The sequence below is a fragment of the Manis javanica genome, chromosome 2 (assembly GCF_040802235.1).
Source record: "Manis javanica isolate MJ-LG chromosome 2, MJ_LKY, whole genome shotgun sequence".
NCBI classification, from domain to species: domain Eukaryota; kingdom Metazoa; phylum Chordata; class Mammalia; order Pholidota; family Manidae; genus Manis; species Manis javanica.
This window is the reverse complement of record NC_133157.1, coordinates 62,043,164-62,065,687: the sequence shown is the minus strand read 5'-3', so window position 1 is coordinate 62,065,687 and position 22,524 is coordinate 62,043,164. Positions and strand designations below refer to the sequence as shown.

Genomic DNA, 22,524 nt, shown 5'->3' with positions numbered 1-22,524 from the left:
GGAAACGCTGAGCGTGCGTTGGCGTCACAACCAGCACAAGGATTCTGGGTAGCGGTCCCTGCCGGCTGGGGCGGGTGGCATCGCGCAGCAGGCTCCACTCACGCCTAATCCGTTGGCAGTGGCGGTTGTAGGGCCCGGGACTTCGGAACATGGAGCAGCCGTGGCCGCCGCCGGGACCTTGGAGCCTCCGTCGAGCCGAGGGTGAGGCCGAGGAGGAGAGTGGCTTGGACATATCGCCCGGTTCTCCCGGCTGCCCGCAACCGCCGGGCGGCGGCGCCCAGGTGAGAGGGGGCCTGCGTTCTGTGGGGGATGGGGAGGTGCCATCGCCGGGACCGCCAGCCCGCCGTCTCTGCGACCCTCTTCTGTGCCCTGTTCAGCTCTCCCACCTTACCCTGGTGGCTTGAGGACTGATGCCATCCTAGGGCTATTGTAGCATCTTCTGAGGTTTCTGAGAGAGACTGGCCGTATCTTCCCAGCCTCCACACACACTCTTCACCTTAGCTAATTCCTCCTTATCCTTAGAAGACATTCCTCATCCTGACATTCATTCATGCACCCCTCCTGACAGCACCCAGTTTGGAGTGGCTCACGCTACAACCTTGACCCTTTGTCCTCTTGTTCGTGCATTTTATCCAAGCACTTTATTCTGTTGAAAGCTCTAATGCTTGTGCACAGCTGATAGAAACAGTGAATGTATTTCAATCACTGAGCTTCTGACTTTAGAAGCCAATTTCATTGACTTTCTGACATCTAAGTAGATTCTGCAAACCTCGCTTTTGATGCTGAAATAAAATCTTTAAAATCTCTCCCATTCACGTGACAATTTTCTCTTAAGTTATTTTCTGGTTTTGCTTCACATCTTTCTCCAGTTAAAAACGCATAGGCACCCGTTTGCCTTTTTCTTCAGATTTCTTCCCCAGATTCCTGATTTTACTTGTGTTTCAGCCCACCTCTCCTCTGAAACTTACCCAAATGTGATAGACCATTTAGGGTTTTTCTGGGTCCTGTCTTAGGGAGTACTTAAGGTACCCATGTCATTCTTATCCTGGTTTTTCTCCTACCCTGAGTGTGTTTTGGAAATACGTTTCAGGTTCACAGACTAAACGCTAATATGTTCAATGAAACGGATTATGTGTCTGCCTTCTAGGCTTTCAAATTGGGGTCCCCAAGAGCTTAACTGAAGAGTTTTTTTCTAGACCCATTCTGCTCGGTATTAATGGAAGTTGAGTGATTTAAATAGTTGGCACTGAGTATAGGGCCATTAATCCTATGGCCAGCTCACGGGGTTAGTTGGCTTCACACAGAAAAATGCTGTTTCATAACCACAGAACTGTACTTCAACCAGCCAGTCACTGGGAAAGTGCGAGACATTTTTTAGTTCAGAATGAGAGCTGATAGGTCAGTAGTCACCCCCTAATTATGGACCGCTAGTGTCATTTTTATATGCAAAATATGTTATATAAGAACATAATGTGTTAGAGAAAAAGAAATGAGTAGCAGTGCCATCGCCAGTTTTGAAGGCATATGGAGAGAATAGGTCTCAGGAATTTCAGTGCATTATAGTTGAATCTAGAAAGTAACCTAAGAGAAACTCTGAATTTAAAAAATATCTATGTTAACTTTTTACTTGTGTACTTTAAATTACAGACTTATTTAACTGAAAGGGAATTTGGAAGTGAATAGACTGATCTCCATTAAAAGTGATTCCCTGAGACCATATATAGCTAGATAATGGAAGAATTAAAACTAGAATGCACTTCTTACTCCTAATACAGTGTTTTTCCCCACCTTGTGCACTGCCCATCCTGTGATGTAATGTAAAAGTTTATATGGCTGAAACTACCTTTGAATTGTGTTAAAATTTGCAGTGATTACTAATCCTAAATTAGTTTGTGTGTTTATAACAAATATACTTGTCTTGCTGACTTTAGGACTTAAGTTTCTGGGTTGGAATACTTGGAAATAATAAAATGTTTAATTCAGTATCTAAACATCTTTCAAAAACAGCTGTTTAATTAAGCAGTTTGGCTTAATTCTACCTAATATGGGGAATCTAGATATCTTAACATCATGTGTGATGTGTAATTCTGAGATTCAATTACCATAAAGGCAGTTTGGAATTTAGACATCCTGTTTGAGAACTTTTTATATAAAGCTAACATTAGTAGACATAATGCTTAACAATTCCTTTTTTTAGTTAATGTTCATTACAATATAATTATGTTTAATGTCCCTCTAAAACTTCAATGTGTTCACAGATAAACTATGACCTTTAATGATCTCAGGTATGTTGGACAGTTTGCTCAAGTGGCTAAATACTGTCTGTGTAGTCTTTGGAGAAGAATTTAAACATAAATCATTTTTAGAATTTGGAAATAAGATTTCTATGTCTGATTTGAGAAATTAATACTTGCTCTTACATAATTTGAAAATGCAAGATACTGCCATTTGTCCATGTTGCCTTTCTTAGTGTATCTGTCTTTTCTTGTAAAATAACTTTTATAGCTTCATGTGTCTCCTTTTCCTGGCCCCTTCTTAAAAATAGCTTGTTTACAATTACTCTTTATTCTATTCTAAGATAGCAAAAAATAAATATTTTATTTGGTTGGTTAGGGCTTTATGGTACCTGGGCTCCAAACCTGCTAATTGAGTAAATGACACATCTCAATAGCAACAATGTCCACATTTGTCCCAGTAGAAATCTAAAAATTTGCCTGAAGTCTCAGCTCTTAAGTAGAGGCCTTGCATGCTATTTGCCTCAGAATTCTTTGCCACCACTAGTCTGTTCCAAGAAGTGGAGAATTGTTTATTCATCTGAGATTTATTGAATTCTGGGCCCTCAAGAAGCTGATGAATGAGTAATCAAATAAGCACAGTATTGTGTGAAAATATCACTGTAGCAGTATGCATATCTTGGGTGGGAAGGGAACGGATAAGAGAAAACTCAGGCAGGTGATGCCAGAGTCCAGAATGGAGACAGGAGTTTGGGGGTTGCCGGAGTGGTGGTGGGCTGGTGGTCATGGTAGTGCATCACACTGAAGGGGAGGATGGAAAAAATAAACAAGTAAAAGAGTTAACTAGAGCTGAGTCTAAAGAGAGAATAGGAAGTGAGATCATGAAGGACTGTGCCATGCTGTATAGTTTGCACTTAATCGCAGGACTCTAAGAATAAGTAAAATTATCACATTTGTTTTGTGGAAAGATCATTTCTGGTCTAGTAGAGAATGGCTTGAGATGAGGAAGGCTGTATTTATATAATTAAGGTGTGAAATTATAAGGGCTTGAATAGTGATTCAGATAAAGGGACAGATTAGAGTAAAATCATTTGGAATACTTAGTTTGAAATCTTCATTTTGGCTAAGATATAATAAAGAATGTGCCTTCAGCTTTTGTTTTTTAAACCTGAGGAATATAAAGAATTAAACAACCATCATAATGCCTACCATGTAGTAATTCAGTAAATATTAAAACTACTATTGCTTCTGAGTGGAACAGAGTCACTGGGATGGGCCAGTTGGCTTTTCTTTTTAGTAATTTTGCCTACTTTGACTCGGATTAAATTAAAGGCTATTTGTCTGATACAGTCAGTTTTAAATAGAAATTTCCAATAAGAACATCTCAGACCACCAAGTATTAGGATTATACAGAAAAAAAATAGAAATTATCACTTTTAAATAAAAAGTTATTTACAGTGAAGAACTTGTAGAACAAAACTCTAAAGGTCTGGTTTTCAGCATGTTGAATGGTAAAGTGATGAACTAGGTTTAAGCTTTTGTTCTCATTATTCTGCAGTTTATGGATTATGAAGGCTATAAATCAGACATTTGTTGAGCACTATATACAAGATGCTGTGCTAGTATGTTAGGCTTTTTGTTGCTGTTAGTTGTCAGGGGAGGGGCACAAATTAACAGAGGAGCTTAGAGTCTAGTTGATGAAACAAGGCCTGTAATATTAAAATATAACTGCATACACAGACACAGAAGGGAAGATAACCTGGGTACCAAAAATTTTGTTCAGAAATCCTTGACTAAAAGAAAACTGCTGCACATGTATACCTATTGCCTTCTTCATTTCTTACAAATCCTGTTTTTCATCTAGATATATAGCCATGGAATTGAACTGGCTTGCCAAAAACAGAAAGAGTTTGTGAAGAGCACTGTGGCGTGCAAATGGAATCTCGCTGAAGCTCAGCAGAAACTTTGTAGCTTAGCACTGCATAACTCTGAGTCCTTGGATCAGGAACATGCCAAAGCACAAACAGCAGTATCAGAACTGAGGCAACGAGAAGAAGAATGGCGGCAGAAAGAAGAGGCTCTAATACAAAGAGAGAGAATGTGTCTGTGGAACATGGATGCCATTAGCAAGGATGTTTTTAATAAGGTATGTTATTGGATCATAATAAAAGAAGATAAAACTGAAGTGTTTGTACAAACTAGTTGTGCATATTTGGTAGCAAAGAACAGAAACCTATAAACAGTATTCAGTTGTGATGGTTTATCAAGTGTGCTTGTTACAGAAACCTGTATCCCCAGTAGTAGTCCTTAATACAAATATGTGGCTGCAGCATAGCATACAGGGTGGGCTGTGGAATCAGATTGCCTCAGATCTCAGCTTTGGCATGCACTGCCCAAGGTCAGGTCACTTAACATCTGTAAGTCTCAGTTTCCTCAATGATACGAGTTGGGTATGAAGACTATATAAGGTAATGTATTAAAAGCAGGGGCATAGCACATGGTAAAAGTTCAGATGTTATGAGAGCTTCCTGATACTTCTGTGCTATCAGCTTGCTGTTAGTTTTGCAACACTATTGTATAGTTACTGGAAATATGAAGTCTTTCAAGGTTATTTACCAGTATGTATTTAGTAAACCTCAGGTGGTGATCTGGATGTAGTATTACAAACATTATTACTGAAGGGACGGGTACAGTTCCTTTGCCAAGTTACTAGTTTATTAAGAGTAGTATTCTTTTTCTCATTGGATGATGTAGTCCTTTTTCTATGACTTTTGTATCTGAAGAAGAAATGGATAGTGAAATTAATTTTCTACTGATGTATGAAGTAGTTCTTTCTATTTGGACTAAACTCTCAAGCTTTAGGGATATACTACTCATTCTTGTCTAAGAGCACATTCACTTTATCTTTATCCATCTATAACACAACTTGTTTCTGTCCGGGCATCCACTCTCAGTCCCTTTTAAAGTGCTCATTTCCTTCCCCTGGACCTGCCGTAATTCTGCCACAGCAACAACTAATGCACAGATATAAATGCACAACACCACTGGCCCTATCAGTACTTCATTCTTTATCCAAGAAAGAGTATGAGTTCATCTTATTAAAAAATACAACGATACATAAGTACATAAGTAAAATTGAAAGGATTCTTTCACTCTGTTTTGTTTCCCCAAGATAACCACCTTTTTTTTTTCATATTTTATTTTACGTTAAGGGACATACAATAAAATACAAATCTCAGTGTACAAGTTAGTGAATTTTGACAAATATATACACTCATGTAAACATCAACCAGACCAAGATATCAATTTTTTTTTTTTGAGAGGGCATCTCTCATATTTATTGATCAAATGGTTGTTAACAACAATAAAATTCTGTATAGGGGACTCAATGCACAATCATTAATCCAACCCAAGCCTAATTCTCATCAGTCTCCGATCTTCTGAAGCATAACAAACAAGTTCTTACATGGTGAACAAATTCTTACATAGTGAATAAGTTCTTACATGGTGAACAGTACAAGGGCAGTCATCACAGAAACTTTCGGTTTTGATCACAGATTATGAACTATAAACAATCAGGTCAAATATGAATATTCGTTTGATTTTTATACTTGATTTATATGTGAATCCTACATTTCTCCCTTATTATTATTATTATTTATTTATTTTTTTAATAAAATGCTGAAGTGGTAGGTAGATACAAGATAAAGGTAGAAAAACATAGTTTAGTGCTGTAAGAAAGCAAATGTAGATGATCAGGTGTGTGCCTATAGACTAAGTATTAATCCCTGAGATGACTACTTTTAACAGTGAGTTGTATCTTTCTAGAGTTTATCTGTGCCTGTGTATATTCACATATTTTTCCTCCCCCACAACAGCATCTTTCTTTACCTGAATGATTCACTATGCTTGTGTGTATTTTTCTAAAGGCTGTGTCTAGTTAACTTATTTTATTTCTGGTTTGCTTTTATACCTCAGAACTGTTTAAAAGGACTTTTTCTTACAGAGGGAATGGTCAAAGCAATGTTTCTTTGTTTTGTGAAGTTAATCTCTCAACACAGTGATCACAAGTAAAGTATTTTCATTTGTCTGTTTTTTTTAAACTTAGGTTCTAACATAGCCTACATTTATACCACAAATTAATTAGGACTATCTTTATGTTCCAGTCATTTGCTCAAAATCGTACATTGATTTTGTCTGGGAGCTTGAGGGAGCTTGAGACATGAGAGGACTGGTCTAGATCTGTGTTGTCCAACTCGATAGCCACAAGCCACTTGTACTATTGAGTGCTTGAAATGTGGCTAGTCTGCATTGAGATGTACTGTAAGTGTAAAATGCACACCAGATTCTGATGACTGAATACCCCAAGAAAGTAAAATATTCAATTAATTATTTTTTTAATTTCTTAACATGTTGATATTATGTTAGATATGTTGGGTTAAATATGTTCTTAATTTCATCTGTTTCTTTTTTTTTTTTTTAATATGGCTAATAGAAAACTTTAAACTGCGTTTGTGACTTGAATTATATTTCTATTGGACAGTGCTGGTCTAGATAGCAGAGTATGTAAAGGAAAAAATGCTTTTATTTTAACATATATAAACTTGTGTGTGCTTCTTGATTGTACACTGGCAGAGAGTTAGTTTGCAATTTTCATTTTTGGCAGTGATGATCTCAAGGTTTAAATGTGATCACAGAATGTTTTGAGAAACTGTTCTGCCAGTTTTTCTGGCTAAATAAAAACTTCATCTTGATCTGTTTTATGATGTACTTAACTGAAATTAAGCACTTAACAGAAATTTCTATTTGATTTCAGAATCAGACTGTTTGGCCTCTCCTAAGAAAATTTATAGCAGAGGTCCATTTTAGGTTTATGTGCTACCAAACAAATTATAGTAAATGTATTTTATTCTCTATATGCTTTGAATTTCTGGATTTATTTCCAGCAAGAACTCTAAAGATTAGGCTAGAGTTAACACAAATTTATTGGAAATGAATAATGTAAAACTTAAAATATGTATATAAAGGATCTTTCTTATTTTCCTTATGTAGGGAAATTCAGTTTAACAAAAAGATTGTTTTCTGTATAATTTCTAAAATAAGTATTATTTTCCATATACTTTTTAAATTAATGAAACTAGTACAAGAAAATTCTAATTTTTTAAAAAGTTTAACAGATTAATTTAATCATATAATATTAGTATAGTACTCTATGACCTTTTTTATAGTGTCTACAGGAAGAATTGCTAGGCAGTCTGCTAGTATCTGGAAAGAAAATTCAGTTAGAGTATAAAATCTGACTTTAATGTCAAGTATTTTTTTCCTTAGAGTTTTATTAATCAAGATAAAAGAAAAGAAACAGAAGATGAAGATAAATCAGAATCATTTATGCAGAAATATGAGCAAAGAATCAGACATTTTGGTAAGTCTTCTCTTATTAGTTTCCTTCTTTTATAATGTTTGGTACCATAACTATGTATACAAAAAGTGGTTTTAGAAAATGGGGACCAAAAAGAAGATTAGTAACAAACTCCAATTGTGTAGCTACTTGTTGTTGACACAGTTGCACAGCTCTTGTTTTAGAGTTTGTTTTTGGTCATAAAAGAAATACATTCATAGAGGAAACCAGATTTTGAAGAGAAGCAAAATTCAATCTGTTATTATATAATGCTGCCCTCTAAGGCACAGTCTTTGTTTACTCAACAACCTCCTTCTATTTCCTGACTAGTCTTTGCTTTTGTCTTTTTCCCTCTGTGATTCCTTGGTCTCTGATTGTCTTATGGTTATAAGGTTAGCATTCATTTTTTCCAGATTTTGGATACGTTGCTACATAATACATACAGATCCTTGAGCTGTTAGTCAGATAAAGATAGTAATAGAAATATGTATACAAGTAACTTAAAAATAGTTTTCTCTATTGGGGAAATGTGGTGGGTTGGGGGTTGTAGTAAAGACTTCCCAGAGGTAACATCTGAGCAAGTTTATGAAGAACACGGGTTTTCCATGTAGATAAGGGAGGCAAAAGTCATGTGCAAATGCAGTCAGGAAGCAATATACTCTGTTCTCAGGATTATAATCAGTGTGGTACTACTGAGGTGAAAATGGTACTGGGAAGTGTTAGGAGATAGGATTCAAGGCATTTCTTTTTTTTTTTTAATTTATAAAGTGTCATTGATATACCAAGGTGTGTTTTTTTGATCCCAAGTAATATGTTAATTTAGTCAACATAATTTTTATTTGTAGTACATTAATAAGTTCATTAAATGGCATTTTGATATTTTTTACCTACTGTTGTTTTAACCCCAAAGTATTTAGAATTTCATTCATTCTTCAGTTATATCAAGACAATGGATACTTTATATTTTTGTCTTTTTATACAGTTTATTCATAAAATATTCATATTTGTCATACTTTCTGTTTTAAAAAGGGAAGTAGACTTTGTATTCTGTTTAATTCAAGAATAGTACCTGAAGAAACAAATGGACATAGTTTATTTTTGTACATACTATCCTTCCAGTATTAGTTGTTTTTAAAAATTGATGAATAGTCCTTTCATGGATAGATTATAATCTTTAAATGAGCAGAGCCCTAAGTCATAAGGATAAAAACTAAAAATTTTGTACATGAGTCTTAGTTGTGATAATGTGAGTTGCTACTCCCACCCATAGTTCTTGCTTCCTAGACCTTTGTGTTCAGCTGTACCAAAAAGAATACCATATACTGGTTGCTCTTTGAGAGCATGACTGCATCTGGTTAGAAAAGCATCCCTCAAGATATTATCACCCCTCTGGCATTCTGTAGGCCAGTTGCTTTGGAGCCTTGGGAAACCTAGCAGGTTTCCCCCATTTTTCCTCTAAACTGGGTGCCTTGGTCAGAAGCAATTGTGTGTGGGGAAATAACACAACCTCACAAGGTGGTGTAACTCTCCTGGCACTATAACCATTTGAGTCTTCAATAAAATATTTCACTATTCTGTAAAGTCTGTTGACTCTAGGTAGTGATATTCATAAGATCAGTGAATTTCATGAGACCATTGTCTTCATTTCTTTTGCTGTAAAATGAGTTTCTGGGTCAAGAAATAATGACTCTTTTAGTAAAACCTCTGATGTATTACTGGTAGAAGCATGGCAAGGAGGGAGGGCAATACCAGATCTAGAGTGGGTGTGTTGAAGTGAGAAACCACTGGTCCTTACAAGATGAAATAAAGCAAGATAATCAACCTGTTAACTTGGTTGGCTGTTCTCTGCAGTATATGGTTCCATAGTGAGGTTTCAGCACCATTTCTGCTACTGGCAGGTTATGTATTCAGTGGCTATCCTAGAATATCCTTGATTGGGAGATGCCATGCCCTTGAATATGCATAATCTCAAATGTGCCATCATGACACCTTAGTTTATAACCTTTTATGCAAGCAGTGAGATGGCTGAGAAAAAAAGACTGATTTGACATGATTAATTAACATGATTAATAAGCAGTTATTTTGCCATTGCACATTGTGGGCTTCTAGTGTCTCATCCTATAATACTAAGCAAAGCTGATAGCCCATCCCAGATTCACGCTGTACCTGTTTCTTAATGGAAATGTACATTGACTTTTCACTTTGGGGTAGATATCCTATTTTCCAAAGCTCATCGGATCCCCAAAAGTGTCACTAAGGTAGTAGGCTCTCAGCATTTTCATGTTTTTTTCCCCATTCTGGCATGCATGTATCTTACCAAGATATCTGGGATACCTGCTACTTGTGTTCACCAAGTTCCATCAGTGTGAAGTAAACCAAATGTAGTTATGGAGGATGATAAGATAAAGTCCCCATGGACTAAATCATGGCACAGAGTTGGTAGAGACCATAGGGAAGATAGTGAAAATGTAATGCTGTCCCTGCTGGGTGGGAAATGTTTCTGGTGTTGTATGCTTATTTTGGTAAAGGAACACAGGTATTGTCAGAATAATGACTACATTGATATACTTCTTTGAAGTAAACACATCTGGAGTAGCAGCTATAAATTAAGCTTCCAGCTGGAGGCTTTCCAAACTTAGATTGCATTTTAGACTCATGGGCTGGGTATATAGGGGTGCTCTGAAGTGCTCCCGAGGCTTCACACCAGTACTTCTGTGTGATCTCATGTGGACTTAACATTCTTCAAAGTTCTTCTTAACATTCCCTTATGGTATTTGTTGACTGTCTGTCTTATGTTGCTTCTACCCTTATAATTAGATGGAATTTATCATCTAATGATAAATGATACAACTGTATCATACAGTATTGTGAAGCATTGAAATCTTAATTTTTTTCCCTGCATTTGTTTTTAATATATTAATTTTGTTAATTCATGTCTTGTAAATATACCAGTGTAGCAACAAAGTCTTTTAAATTTCACAAAAGTTTTATTTAAAGCATATGCATCTTTGACAACACTGTCTTTGTGATTATCAGAGCTTTTTGATTATCTAATGCAGTTTTTTGTGGCACATTCTGTGTTCACTTCGAGCCACTTAGCTATGATTAAGCATTTTTTTAATCTATATAGGATGTTGTCACTGGAGATTTATTTTATCAAAAGATATAAATATTTACATAAATAGTAGAATGGGATCTTTTTTAGTTGCATTGAAGGTGGGTTACACAGTCTCCTCAATGTGATCACTCTTAATGCTTTTCAAAAGCACATGAATAATCTATTTTGATAAACATTTGATACAAAATACTCTTGAATAGAATGTGAAGTGAAATAAATATAAAATTAACATGTGTGATAGGATTCTAATTTTGTTCCTTTAAAAGTTATTTTATAGCAGCAGACTCAGAGACTCCAAGAAGGAACTAGTTGTTAACAAAGGGGAGGGGTGTGGGAGGGCAGGTGGGGAGGGAGGGAGAAGGGGATTGAGGGGTATTATGTTTAGTACACATTGTGTGGGGGATCACGGGGAAAACAGTGTAGCACAGAGAAGGCAAATAGTGAAACTGTGGCATCTTACTACACTGATGGACAGTGACTGCATTGGGGTATGGGTGGGGACTTGATAATATGGGTAAATGTAGTAACCACATTGTTTTTTAATGTGAAACCTTCATAAGAGTGTCTATCAATAATACCTTAATAAATAAATAAATGAATGAATGAATGAATGAATGAATGAATGAATGAATGAATGGGGAAAAAAGTTATTTTAAAAATAAGCCCAGAAATGTTAATATTAATCATCTCTTATAGAATTGTAGATGATTTTTCTGGAAATTTCAAATTCTTCACAATGAATATACTTAATTTTTATAACCTGAAAAATATTTTTAAAGGGTTTATCCTAAGAATCCAAGGATGGCTTAATGTTAGAAAATTCACTAATGTGAGTCATGATATAATAGTTTGTAATATTATAACCACAGAATTTTGTGACCAGTTTGATATGGTCACAAATGGAATGGAAATGACAGAGGAATTTCTACAATTCTTTGTTGGGTGACATGAAGCCCAGGAAGCACTGCTTATGGCAGGGAGAGAAGAATGGTCTCCGTTTTAAATAAGTTGAGTGTATGTGCATTTATATAGGTAGAAATAGTTGTCTGGTGGCAGGTGATTGGAAATACAGGAGATCTGGGGCTCAGGAAATAAGGGGAAAAAAGCTCATCTATCTTCCATTTAAGAAATTCACATCCTAGTTGGGAGATTTTTAGGAGAGAAATTAAAATGATTAAGTAATTCAAAGGATTTAAATCTCATTCTGTAAGTACAATGCAAAAAGGAAAGGGAAATCAGTAAGCACATGTGTATTTGGGGTCCATTTTAGGAATCAGGTGGACTATGGAGAACTGATGAATGGATTAGGATCAAGATATTCACTAGGAAAACATGTAGGTAAAAGCACATAATTAATTTTTTAGTGTGTCAAAATAGTTTTTCAGGCATTCAGAGAGATTGGTTGACTATTTTAAGTAACTAGATTATCCTTAACCAAAGGTGTAGTATAATATTTAATGAATGAATGAGTGAGTTCACTAATGTGCTAATATCTAACATTTATCAGATGTTTCCCTCTGTCAGGCACTGTTCTAAGTATGTTATATGTATTAACTTACTTAATCTTCACAAAAATTCTTTAAATTAGATACTGTTTTCAGCCTTATTTTACAGAAGAGGACAGAGAGGCACAAAGGTATAAAAACTTGACTGAGGTATGGTAAGGCTAATATTCAGACATAGACAGTTTCTCTCTAGAATCTGTTTTCTTAGCCATCATGCTAGATTGTGCTACTTCCCATTTGTTTATAAGTCTGTTTACAAATTCCAAAATAACTGGTAATTTTGGGTATGTTCTGTTTCACTAAGTCATTGATTCTCTCGAAGTATTTTGTTCATAAAATTCCATATGCTTCCCACAAAGGACTATAAGAATTAACTGCAACCTAACTTCTTAATTTCATAATAATTTGGTATGTATGTTTTAAATCAAATAATGACAAGTATTTCTCAGATGAAGAAAAGCTATGGGTAACCTTAAATGTTAATTTTGTCTTGGATATTAAATGAATAGTTTAAAAACTTTAACATTTAATGACACCGTTCCTGAAGGCCCCTATAAGTATCACTGTTTCAAAGTATCCTTTCTGCAAAAGAAACCAAAATGGATAGGGTTTTGGTGCCTCAGTGAGTCATGAGGCTGCCATGGAGAAGTAAACAGAAGCAGTGCTTTCTTTAAGAATGGTAAATAGAGTTGAAAATATTATCTCTTAAGAGGTGTAACAAAGCAAAGGCAAAACAAATCTTGTAACAAAGCTAAGGATTTATTTTATGCTTCAGTTATATGAAATCAGGATTATGCTTTCTTTAGAGCTGACCTCCCAGAAGTTATTGGACTCTGAATATAGTTTGAGAAGTAGTTTTAAGTAACTTCCAAAATCATTCTGTTTCTCAGAATTTAAAATGACCTAATCAGTGTTCTCAAAGTGTTGGGGAAATAACTTTATAAAGCTTGTAACACTCTTAACAAGAAAATACTAAAATGCTTTTTCTCCCTTTTTGTAAATGAGGAAAAGTCATTTATTTTCAGTTGATTCCTATGTGTTGCTAAATGTGTATTTCTCAGTAAGAATTTTGCCCTCAGTTTTGTTCTTACTTGCACTCTGATGTTGAACTTTAATATATAGAAGTTCATCTTGTATCCAGAGGAAAGATTTACTGCCACACTGATGAGAAAGCATGGTAAAATTTGCTTGATGATTTAGTAACATCCAGACTTCCATGGATGAGCCTAAAAAGTCTAAGCCTAACATTATTATACTTAACTTACTCAAGCATAAAGCTGACTGGACACAGTTAAAAACTGAGAACTTTGCTGGTTCCATGATTACTTGGGTGGTGCTGATTTTTTTTTACCAAATTTCTTACAAATTTGGGTAAAGATGAAGATACACCTTAAGTAGTATTTGAATTAGATATTTTGAAGCAAAATGACAGCTGGCTTCATATATGTAACTTTTTATGCTTATGCTTTTTTGCCTTCATATATGCTTATTTAACTCATGTATGCTTAATTTTCAAAAGACTCTGTTTTCTGTGGATATAAACATGACAAAATGGTTGACATTACTACAATAAAGTATATTTACTGTTACTGCACCGACAGGATTGGTTTCCCATGCTGGCAACATTTTACCATACCATCCTCGACCTTTTTTAAAAGAGATAAATTAGAGATAGTACGGTTTTCCTCAATCTTTTATTAAGTCTTTGCTTGCTAAGTATAGTTGCTTAACGTTTTGCTTTCTTTTCTATCTTTCTAGTAGAAAAAATTGTATTTTGTACATAAATTATATTGAGTCTCTTGAAATCATCTATACTATACATCTTGATATGCCCAAAATTTCAGGCATTCACCACATGCAGAATATTTTGGCTTTAAATCAGTCACCCTACTTTAGTCTGACAAACTCTGAAACAAAACTTTCTGTGAATTTTGGAAGCTGTTACCAATACACTGGGTATTGCTGTAAAAGTGTTTTATCCTTCCTCATTTGCTCTTTTACCAAAACATATTGTTGTGGTCATTTGAATTATCTTTAAAGGCAAGCATTTTAAAATACCATATCTTCTAATAAGAAGAAAATTTGACATTCAAGTTTAATCCTTTTTTTTTTCTTTGGCAGGAATGTTGAGTCGATGGGATGATAGTCAGAGATTTTTGTCTGACCATCCATACCTTGTATGTGAAGAAACTGCTAAATATCTTATTTTATGGTGTTTTCATCTAGAAGCTGAACAGGTATCCTGTAAACCTTGAATTTGGGGAAAATAGTAGAATTCTGATTTATTTGTTTTTTTATTTTGGTTTTTTACATTACTTTAAATGAAAGCAGGAAGGTCATTAAATGGACTTATAATTTTTTTGTTTCCATATCTAGTGGAGTTTACTGTAGGAATTTTTTTTAGTTGTTTTAGTTAGCATATAGAAATCTTTTTCCAATGTGTTTTCCCTGCCCACCCATCTCTTGTTCACATATACTGTAAACCTTTTTCTTTTTTTAACCTATTAGAAAATTGTGTCTTAAAAATCCAAATTGTAATCACAATATTAAATATTATTTCCAGAGGTATTTCTTATGATTTTAATCTGTTTACTTTCAGAAAGGGGCTCTAATGGAACAAATAGCACATCAAGCTGTTGTAATGCAGTTTATTATGGAAATGGCCAAAAACTGTAATGTGGATCCAAGAGGGTGTTTTCGTTTATTTTTCCAGAAAGCCAAAGTAAGTAGCTATTGATATTGTTGAATGGGAAAGTTAGGCTTTAGCTGAGGCTGTTTGGTCCATGCACATTGAAGGAAGCTGTCCAATGCAGCTAAATTCTATAGATTTTATAGTAGAAAGAAAAATTGTATTGCTGACTTGATGCTAATTTAGACATAAGGGAGCTATGTAAGATGTTGTACTATATAGCATGCATGTGAAATTGAGGCCCATTCAAATGAATGTATATATAATCAGGAAAATTAGAGTGTTCCATCATCTATTCCTTCAATAAATACTGAGTGCCTGGTAATGCAAAGCACAGCTGTTGAGCTGCTGAGGATACAGTACTAAATGAAACAGATATACTATCCTCCATGTATAGAACTCACAGATTAATGAGAAATTAGACTTTGATAATGAAAAAATAGGAAACACTGTAAAAATTAAACAATTAGAAAATTGGTTTAAGAAAACCTGTGGTACATAGAATATTATACAGCCATTACAATTGTATTTATGAAGAATTTTTAATGATCTAAGAATATACTTTGCTATAGCGTCAAAAGAAGTGATACGTACTTATATATATGGGATGATGTCATCCATAAAGAAAAATAGGTATGTCTAGAAAGATACCATTTCATACTTACTAGGTTAGTAATGATTTAAAAGTTGTACAAGAAGTAGACCAATAATAATTTTCACTCACTGTTTGTTGGAGTATAAATTGGTACAACCACTTTGGAAAAATATCATAAAGTTGAACAAGTTGCTAATACCCAGAAACTTTCCTGTGGTCCAGGGACGCCCAAGGGTCTTGAAGACCCTTTCAGGAGGCTCCAAGTCAAAACATTTTTTTCATAATAATACTTAAGATGTTACTTGATGCAGAAGCAGATGTATGAATTCAGCTATCTTCTGTTAAGCCAGAGTTTTCACTAAATTTTTTTCTTTTGGAAATACAGCTTTTTAAGTAATAATAAGGTAAAAATGTTAACATGTAATGAGTTTATTTTTATATTTCAGTTAATATTTTTTAAATTCCTCAGTTTTAATTTCTAACACAGTAAATGTGTTAGACCCCCCATAAACAGGAGCTGTTTAGGTTCCTCAGTAATTTTCAAGACTGTGAAAGAGTTCTGAGACCATAAAGTCTAAGAACTGCTGCCCGTGAGAAACTCATACATGTGCTCTAGATACCATAATGTTCTTAACAGAATTGTTCAGTTAACAGTAGAATGAATAAAGTGTGGTATATTCATCTGGTAAAATACTAACCAGCATCAGCAAGGGTAGAAATCAAGCAAGTGAAAAATAACAAAGTGGTATATTCTATCATTTGAAAAACAGCTTTTATTTTTGTTTAAGTTCAGAAACAAGCAAAATTAAACAGTATATTGTTGAGGGATACATAAATAAATGGTAAAATTAAAAAGGCAAAGGAGTGACTAAGACAAGGTCACAATGACAGTAAGAGAAAGGTAGGAGATGCTCTTGGGAACTGATTTCTAAGGTATGGTAATTATTTGCCAGTTTCTGTAGGTAGATAGTGGGGTCACTGCCCAATAAGCAATGCATATACATTTAACATGCTCTTTTGCATATATGATACCTTTTAGCACATACCATTAGAAGTTAGAAGGAAACATACCAAAAGTTTAACTTTGATTATACTTGGGTGATGGAATTAGGATTTCTGTATTCTTTTACATATACTACACTAAACATACTTCCTTTTACAGAGAAAAAATTTATTTTTAAATTTAAAAAATCTATGTATCAGGGTGGCAATAGTCCTACCTTAAATGCTCTAAACTCTTCTGAAGTGCAACCTAAATAGGAAATTTGCCCAGAATGGTAGAATTTTAATCAGTAAATGATTGAGTTAACATTTTGGCCAGGCTTCTGGTAACTATTCTAAATTTTCAATTGACCCATAAGTTGTAATAAAACCATACTTTCTTTTTCATGTTACATTAATGGATATGTTTGAACTAGTGCTTATAAGATAATGGAGCATAGCCAAACTATATATATTCTTTGAAACTTGACAAAATAGAACTGAAAGTTACTAAAGTCTTTAGTTTTAACATTATGTTGTTAATAAGGATTTTTTTAAGTTAAGGAACAGTTTTCATGGGGTGCTTGCTTTGTGCCAGGTACGATCCTAAACACTTAGCATGGCCTTAATCATTAAGTACTCATAACATTTTATGAGGATTATTATTTCTGTTTTACAAGTGAGGAAAATAGCATATAGATATTAGCAAGTGACCCATAGGTTATTTCATAAAAAAAAATAAGGTCCCTCTAGATCTAAATCCATAGTCCTCAGACATGCAGTAAGGTCGGCAGTTAGGCCACTTGATTCCTTTCATACTTTGTTACATAACCATTACAGAAGGATATGAATGCTAACATTCCGTGTGTCCACACAAGTACTATATATTGACTAAAGTGAAATGCTGTAATTTAATTAAGGAAATTCCTAAATTCATACAAAGTTAGAATGGCAGTACAGAACATTACCTACATTATCTTGCTCCAAGAACTACTCCACAGGTTTTAATCTGGTTATGTAACCTAAACTACATTTAAAAATACCATTTTAGACAAATGGGCCCACTCATATTATTGAAGTTTTTAACAAAATCTCTATTATCACCTGAACTTAAAGCCCATGTTCTGTTAGTGTTAGGATATGTGGTGTGTCATTCTTCATCTGCAAAGAAAACATTTATAAATGGAGGCTATTGTCAGTTGGGTGTTTCATGTCAAGAATTTTGCTTATATTATACATTACTGGAGGGAGTTCCTCTTCTTCAACATAACTCACAGTACTTTTTTCTTCCAAATGTTGAAGACAAGGGACTTGCTTAAATAAAATACTAAGATATTTCCATAATGAAGTTGAATGTTGAGTTTTATTTGCTCCTTAGGGCTTTTACAGATTGGGAGCATAAGGTTGAAGAATTACTAGAAACATGTAATTGTGCCTCCTCATTAATTGATGGAGAATTAAAAGGTTTTAAGACCATCCTTTGGTGGTGGTTTGGCAGTGGGAAGAGGATAGAATGAATATGAGTGGTTAAATGTAGGCTATTTTGAATACTTTAAAAATTCAGATAAATTAGAAAAATACGAAGTAAGCCTCTTTTGTTTTATTTATATGTGTGTGTATAAAGAGGGATTGTTGCTTATCACTGAATTAGAGGGAAATGGAACAAATAAATCATCAATTTTCAAAAATATGACAGGGATCTTGGTGGTTTCTACATGTAAACTTTTAACCCCATTTTTACTTCCTCTACTTCAGACCTAACATATGTGCATTAGAATTTACTGTGTGGTCTGGAAGTATTGAAAAAAACAGTCTTTGTTTTTTGTGTTTGCTAGGCAGAAGAAGAAGGTTATTTTGAAGCATTCAAAAATGAACTTGAAGCTTTCAAGTCAAGAGTCAGACTTTATTCTCAGTCACCAAGTTTTCAACCAGTGACAGTTCAGAATCATGTTCCCCATTCTGGTGTTGGATCTATAGGTTTATTAGAATCCTTTCCACAGGTAATCTGGAAAAGTAAATTTTTTTAATTTTATAAGTGTATTCACATAAATTTTGTTTTTCTGGACTGTTCTTATAAGTAATACATGTGTGGCCATTTTAAATATTCTTGTCTCAGAAGATAACTTTTGAGTTTCATTTCATGCCATGTTTTGGCATTAAGTCTCTTCCATCTCTTAGGTATTATACTAGAAAAACACCAAATTCCACTCCTTTAAGCATAGAAGAGATGAGCTATACCTAAGCATTCTAAAGGCCATTGCTTATCTCATCATAAACTTACCAAGATGGCTCTTGAAGAACATCTCATTCTGGGTAAAACTATATTGTTAAGAATTTTTCAGGTTGAATAAACTTCAATGAATACATCTAAGTGGCAACCAAGGTGATTTGTTTCATGAATTTACTTATTGTCTTATTAGATGTTGGTGTTGCCTACCAGATACAGCATTTTTAGTGCACATTAACATAGCTTATGTTAAACTCTTTCTGGTAATATTAGCCAACTCTTTGAGCCTCTTCAAAATCGGCTCTTAGGTCAATATAAAACTGTGTCACTAGTATGAAAGAGTTAGTGTCAAAAGAAGAGGAAGTTAGACTACTGGTCTGCCTGATGCCACTTAGGATTATATTTTTAAGTTATTAGAAAGCTGCTGCCCATTTTGATTTAAGTAGCATTTTAATTAAGCCCAGTCATCACTCATTTCCAGGCCCCAGGATTTTAAGGCCAACTTTAGCCAGTTTAGTCCACTGCCTACACAGTGAAAAGGGAACTCTCATATAGAAGACAACGTGAAAAGAGCCCTGTATTTATTCTTAAATCTAATAAAGTGGTAGGAATTGAGATTTTTTAGCATCTTTACCTTATGTCTGTAATTACACTATTGCAGTTAAGTGTATTGTAAGCCAAAGGGCAATTTCAGGAAAGCAATTGATCGTATTCAAGTCAGCCACAAATATTCTCAAAGATGGAAATAATCAAGGTCTGATTTTTAAATAATTAGTAATGCTACCCCTTCATTAGACGTTTAAGCAGTATCCTCCCTTAATTTGTCCTACAGATTATCTGTTAAACTGTTTGAATATAGTGATGATTTTCTCTTCCATCCCTTGAGAAATAGCCCACAGGCAAGCAATCTTCCCAAGGGAGTTTTGTGACTGCAGGTCACTGTCAAGTCCAGTATATAAACCTCCTAAAGTTGTCACATAATGATTGCAAAGGAAAAGACTTTTGAAGGATGTCATTGATTCTAAACTTATAAGAGGGAAAAAATGTACATTAAAATATAAGAGACCTGTATTATCAAAGAGTTGTTCTGGTTAGAAGTAAGTTCTTATATACATACCAGATGGCAACTGAAGTCTGCTGCTAGGCATCCCTCACAGTCATTTTTGGTGAGGTCCTGGGATTATACAGTTTTAACACTTTTTGAATTGCTGATACTACTGGGGTTATTTAGACAATTCATCTGGGCTAACAGACCAGTTCCTCACAGTGGGAGAAGTTGAGCATACTGGTGTGGTCCCCCTGAGGGCTGGATAAGATGGCAACTAGATGTCAGCTGGTTGAGAAAAATGGGTTAAGATGAGAGGCAACCTGAGAAACTATAAACTGTCAACTGCGAGGAGATGGGAAGAAAAGTTTACCATAATAATGTTTTTATTATAACATTTTATAGATTATAAAACACATCTTTCATTTAATCTTTTTAAAAACCTGTGATTCATTATTATTCACTTAATGGATGAATAAATGGAAACTGATGGAGGTTAAGTAATTTGCCTGAAGTCAATACAATTAGTGATGGAACTAATATTCAAATCCTGGATTTCTGTCCCACTTCACTGCTCATTTGCCTACACTGCAGATTGTTGTTGACATCATATACTATAAACAGAACAAGACACTCAGTGGTGTGTTCTTGGGAAGAACTGGTTACTAGGACAAGATAATGTGTTGAGCATGTTACTAGATGACAATACAGGCTATTCACTGTAGATTAGGCTAGGGATATGGATAAGTCTATCCATTAAGTCTTAACAGTTATAGAGATTAGTAGATGAGTTCTAGAGAATCTCCTTAGCCAAGCGTAATACAAAAATTCTCTTATGGAAAACTCAAGCCCACTCTTAATAGAAGATTTTTAAACTCTGTTCTGATGGCCTTTTGAATTGGGCCTGATTTTCAGAAAAGGTCTTAGCATTGTGTTTCTTAGAAGAATGGGATAATGTGAGGAGAATATGAATAATTTTTTATAAAATAAATTTGGGTAACACCTTAGCTTTTAATTTCTTTTTTTAATTGACAGTAGTCTTATGAAATAAGCCAAATACTATTACCCTTAATTTTGAGAGAATTAAATCAAGTCCTCTTGGTTAGAGATAATAAGTAACAGTTTCCTTAGGTTTTCCTGTAGACTAGCTTTTAATTTTATTAGATCATGATAAATTCTTTTCTCTTTGAGGATTACATTACACTAAGTAGTAGAGGCAGGATTAGAATTGAAGTCCAACATCATTTTATCATCCCAGACTTAAGTCAGTTATTTGTGCCCCATCCTCCATAAAGGATGGATTAGGAATAATCCAACTTCTAGCTAGCTTTTTGACTTTTACAGTAAAGGAATCACAGAGTATTATACTTTATTAGGAGTATCTTTTGAAAACGTTGCCTCCCCTGGAATGGGGAGATTTAAGACATTTATCCCCTATTTGGACCGTTTCCTTATTGGTGTTTATTAAATAAACAAATGAAACTAGGTGATATAGTAGTAAAACTCTAAGTAGCTAATAGAACAATTGAATAGACAAAATTGAATTCATGGGCAAGAATTTCCTAAAGTCCTGGGTCTTAAGGGCTGTCTCTCTATTCATGGTGCTTTTACAAATACTGGTGTTATTTTGCATTTATTTAATTAGTTTTTCTGTTCCTAGTTTTAGAAATGGCAAATATAATATGTATGAATTTAAAAAATAAAACAAAACCTAAACTGAACTGTTTTCATTGTCAGTTTTTTTACTCTGTGTCTAAGTACTCTCAAAAGTTTAATCATTTCTCAGTTGAGTTTGTTTTAACCTGTGAGAAACCAAAATAGACTCTGAAAGTAGCTATAATTTTTACTCAACGAATGTATTTTTTCATTATTCAAGTGTTTTGCTTTTTTTAGTACTTACTGTTGTAGTTAGGTAGTAGTTTTCAAAATACGTGCTTAAAGCTGTATTTATCTTTTACATTATCAATCACTATGTACATAGAATCAGTGGAAGATGTAGCCTTGTATGATTAAATAATTTAAATTACACAGTTTTGTTAAAAGGAAAAAAAAGTGTGTATTATATTTCTGTTTTTTTATGTATCAGTCAGTCTTTGTCACATTGCTTTGAATTAAGTGGTAATAGTCTTGCTTTTTTCCTACTTTTTGAGTTTAAACCCAAGTCTGACTTCACAACCCATCTTCTTTCCTACCTACTGCAGACATGGGGAATGTGAAAATGAATATGTAGTTGCATGTGTTGGCATAAAACTGATTATATATCATTCATTGTTTCTTCCCTGTACTTTTTTTTTTCCAGAATCCAGATTATCTTCAGTATTCTATCAATACAGCTCTTTGCAGTTTAAACTCAGTGGTACATAAAGAAGATGATGAACCCAAAATGATGGACACTGTATAATGTGGTTAAGACTGCTGAGGCCAAGTACTATTTTGTTACAAGAAAGGAAGAACTTGGCTATTTTCTCGACACTTTTATGGGTGCTGCACTTTATTTTTGTTCGGTTTTTGATGGGAGGGAAAAAAAAGAGTACTGAAACGTTTTGTAAAATTTTTTTTATGTGCTGCTAGAGTTTTTGTTTTGTTTGTTTTGTTTTTTTCTCTGAAGAGAGGAGTGGTACCATAGGTTGCAGGAAGTCAAACTGGACCTTTTTTTTGTGTGTGGCTACTAAATTTGCCTTTAATCTTAACTGTTCTCAATTTTGGAATCAAAATATAAAAATCTGCACAAA

At 34.3% G+C, this 22,524-nt stretch overlaps 1 protein-coding gene across 2 annotated transcripts; it reads left to right on the top strand.

Moving 5' to 3' along the window:
* Window positions 1-8: 8 nt before the first annotated feature.
* On the top strand, window positions 9-22,524 carry CDC37L1 (cell division cycle 37 like 1, HSP90 cochaperone). 2 transcript variants are annotated; one of them, XM_017654212.3, is made up of 7 exons: window positions 14-281; window positions 4,099-4,380; window positions 7,563-7,656; window positions 14,377-14,492; window positions 14,855-14,977; window positions 18,356-18,520; window positions 22,092-22,524. In XM_017654212.3, exons 1-7 carry the CDS (start codon window positions 150-152, stop codon window positions 22,191-22,193), a joined length of 1,014 nt encoding a protein of 337 aa, XP_017509701.1. In that variant the 5' UTR covers window positions 14-149; the 3' UTR covers window positions 22,194-22,524. The 2 variants fall into 2 exon arrangements, with proteins under 2 accessions (XP_017509702.1, XP_017509701.1); XM_017654213.3 differs by lacking the exon at window positions 18,356-18,520 and having other exon boundaries at window positions 9-281.

Excerpts from the sequence above, each read along its gene's own strand:
- CDC37L1 (XM_017654212.3), top strand. The coding sequence starts at position 150 with ATGGAGCAGCCGTGGCCGCCGCCGGGACCTTGGAGCCTCCGTCGAGCC. Across the intron at positions 4,381-7,562 it reads GCAAGGATGTTTTTAATAAG|AGTTTTATTAATCAAGATAA; the intron begins GTATGTTATTGG and ends TTTTTTCCTTAG. Across the intron at positions 7,657-14,376 it reads GCAAAGAATCAGACATTTTG|GAATGTTGAGTCGATGGGAT; the intron begins GTAAGTCTTCTC and ends TTTCTTTGGCAG.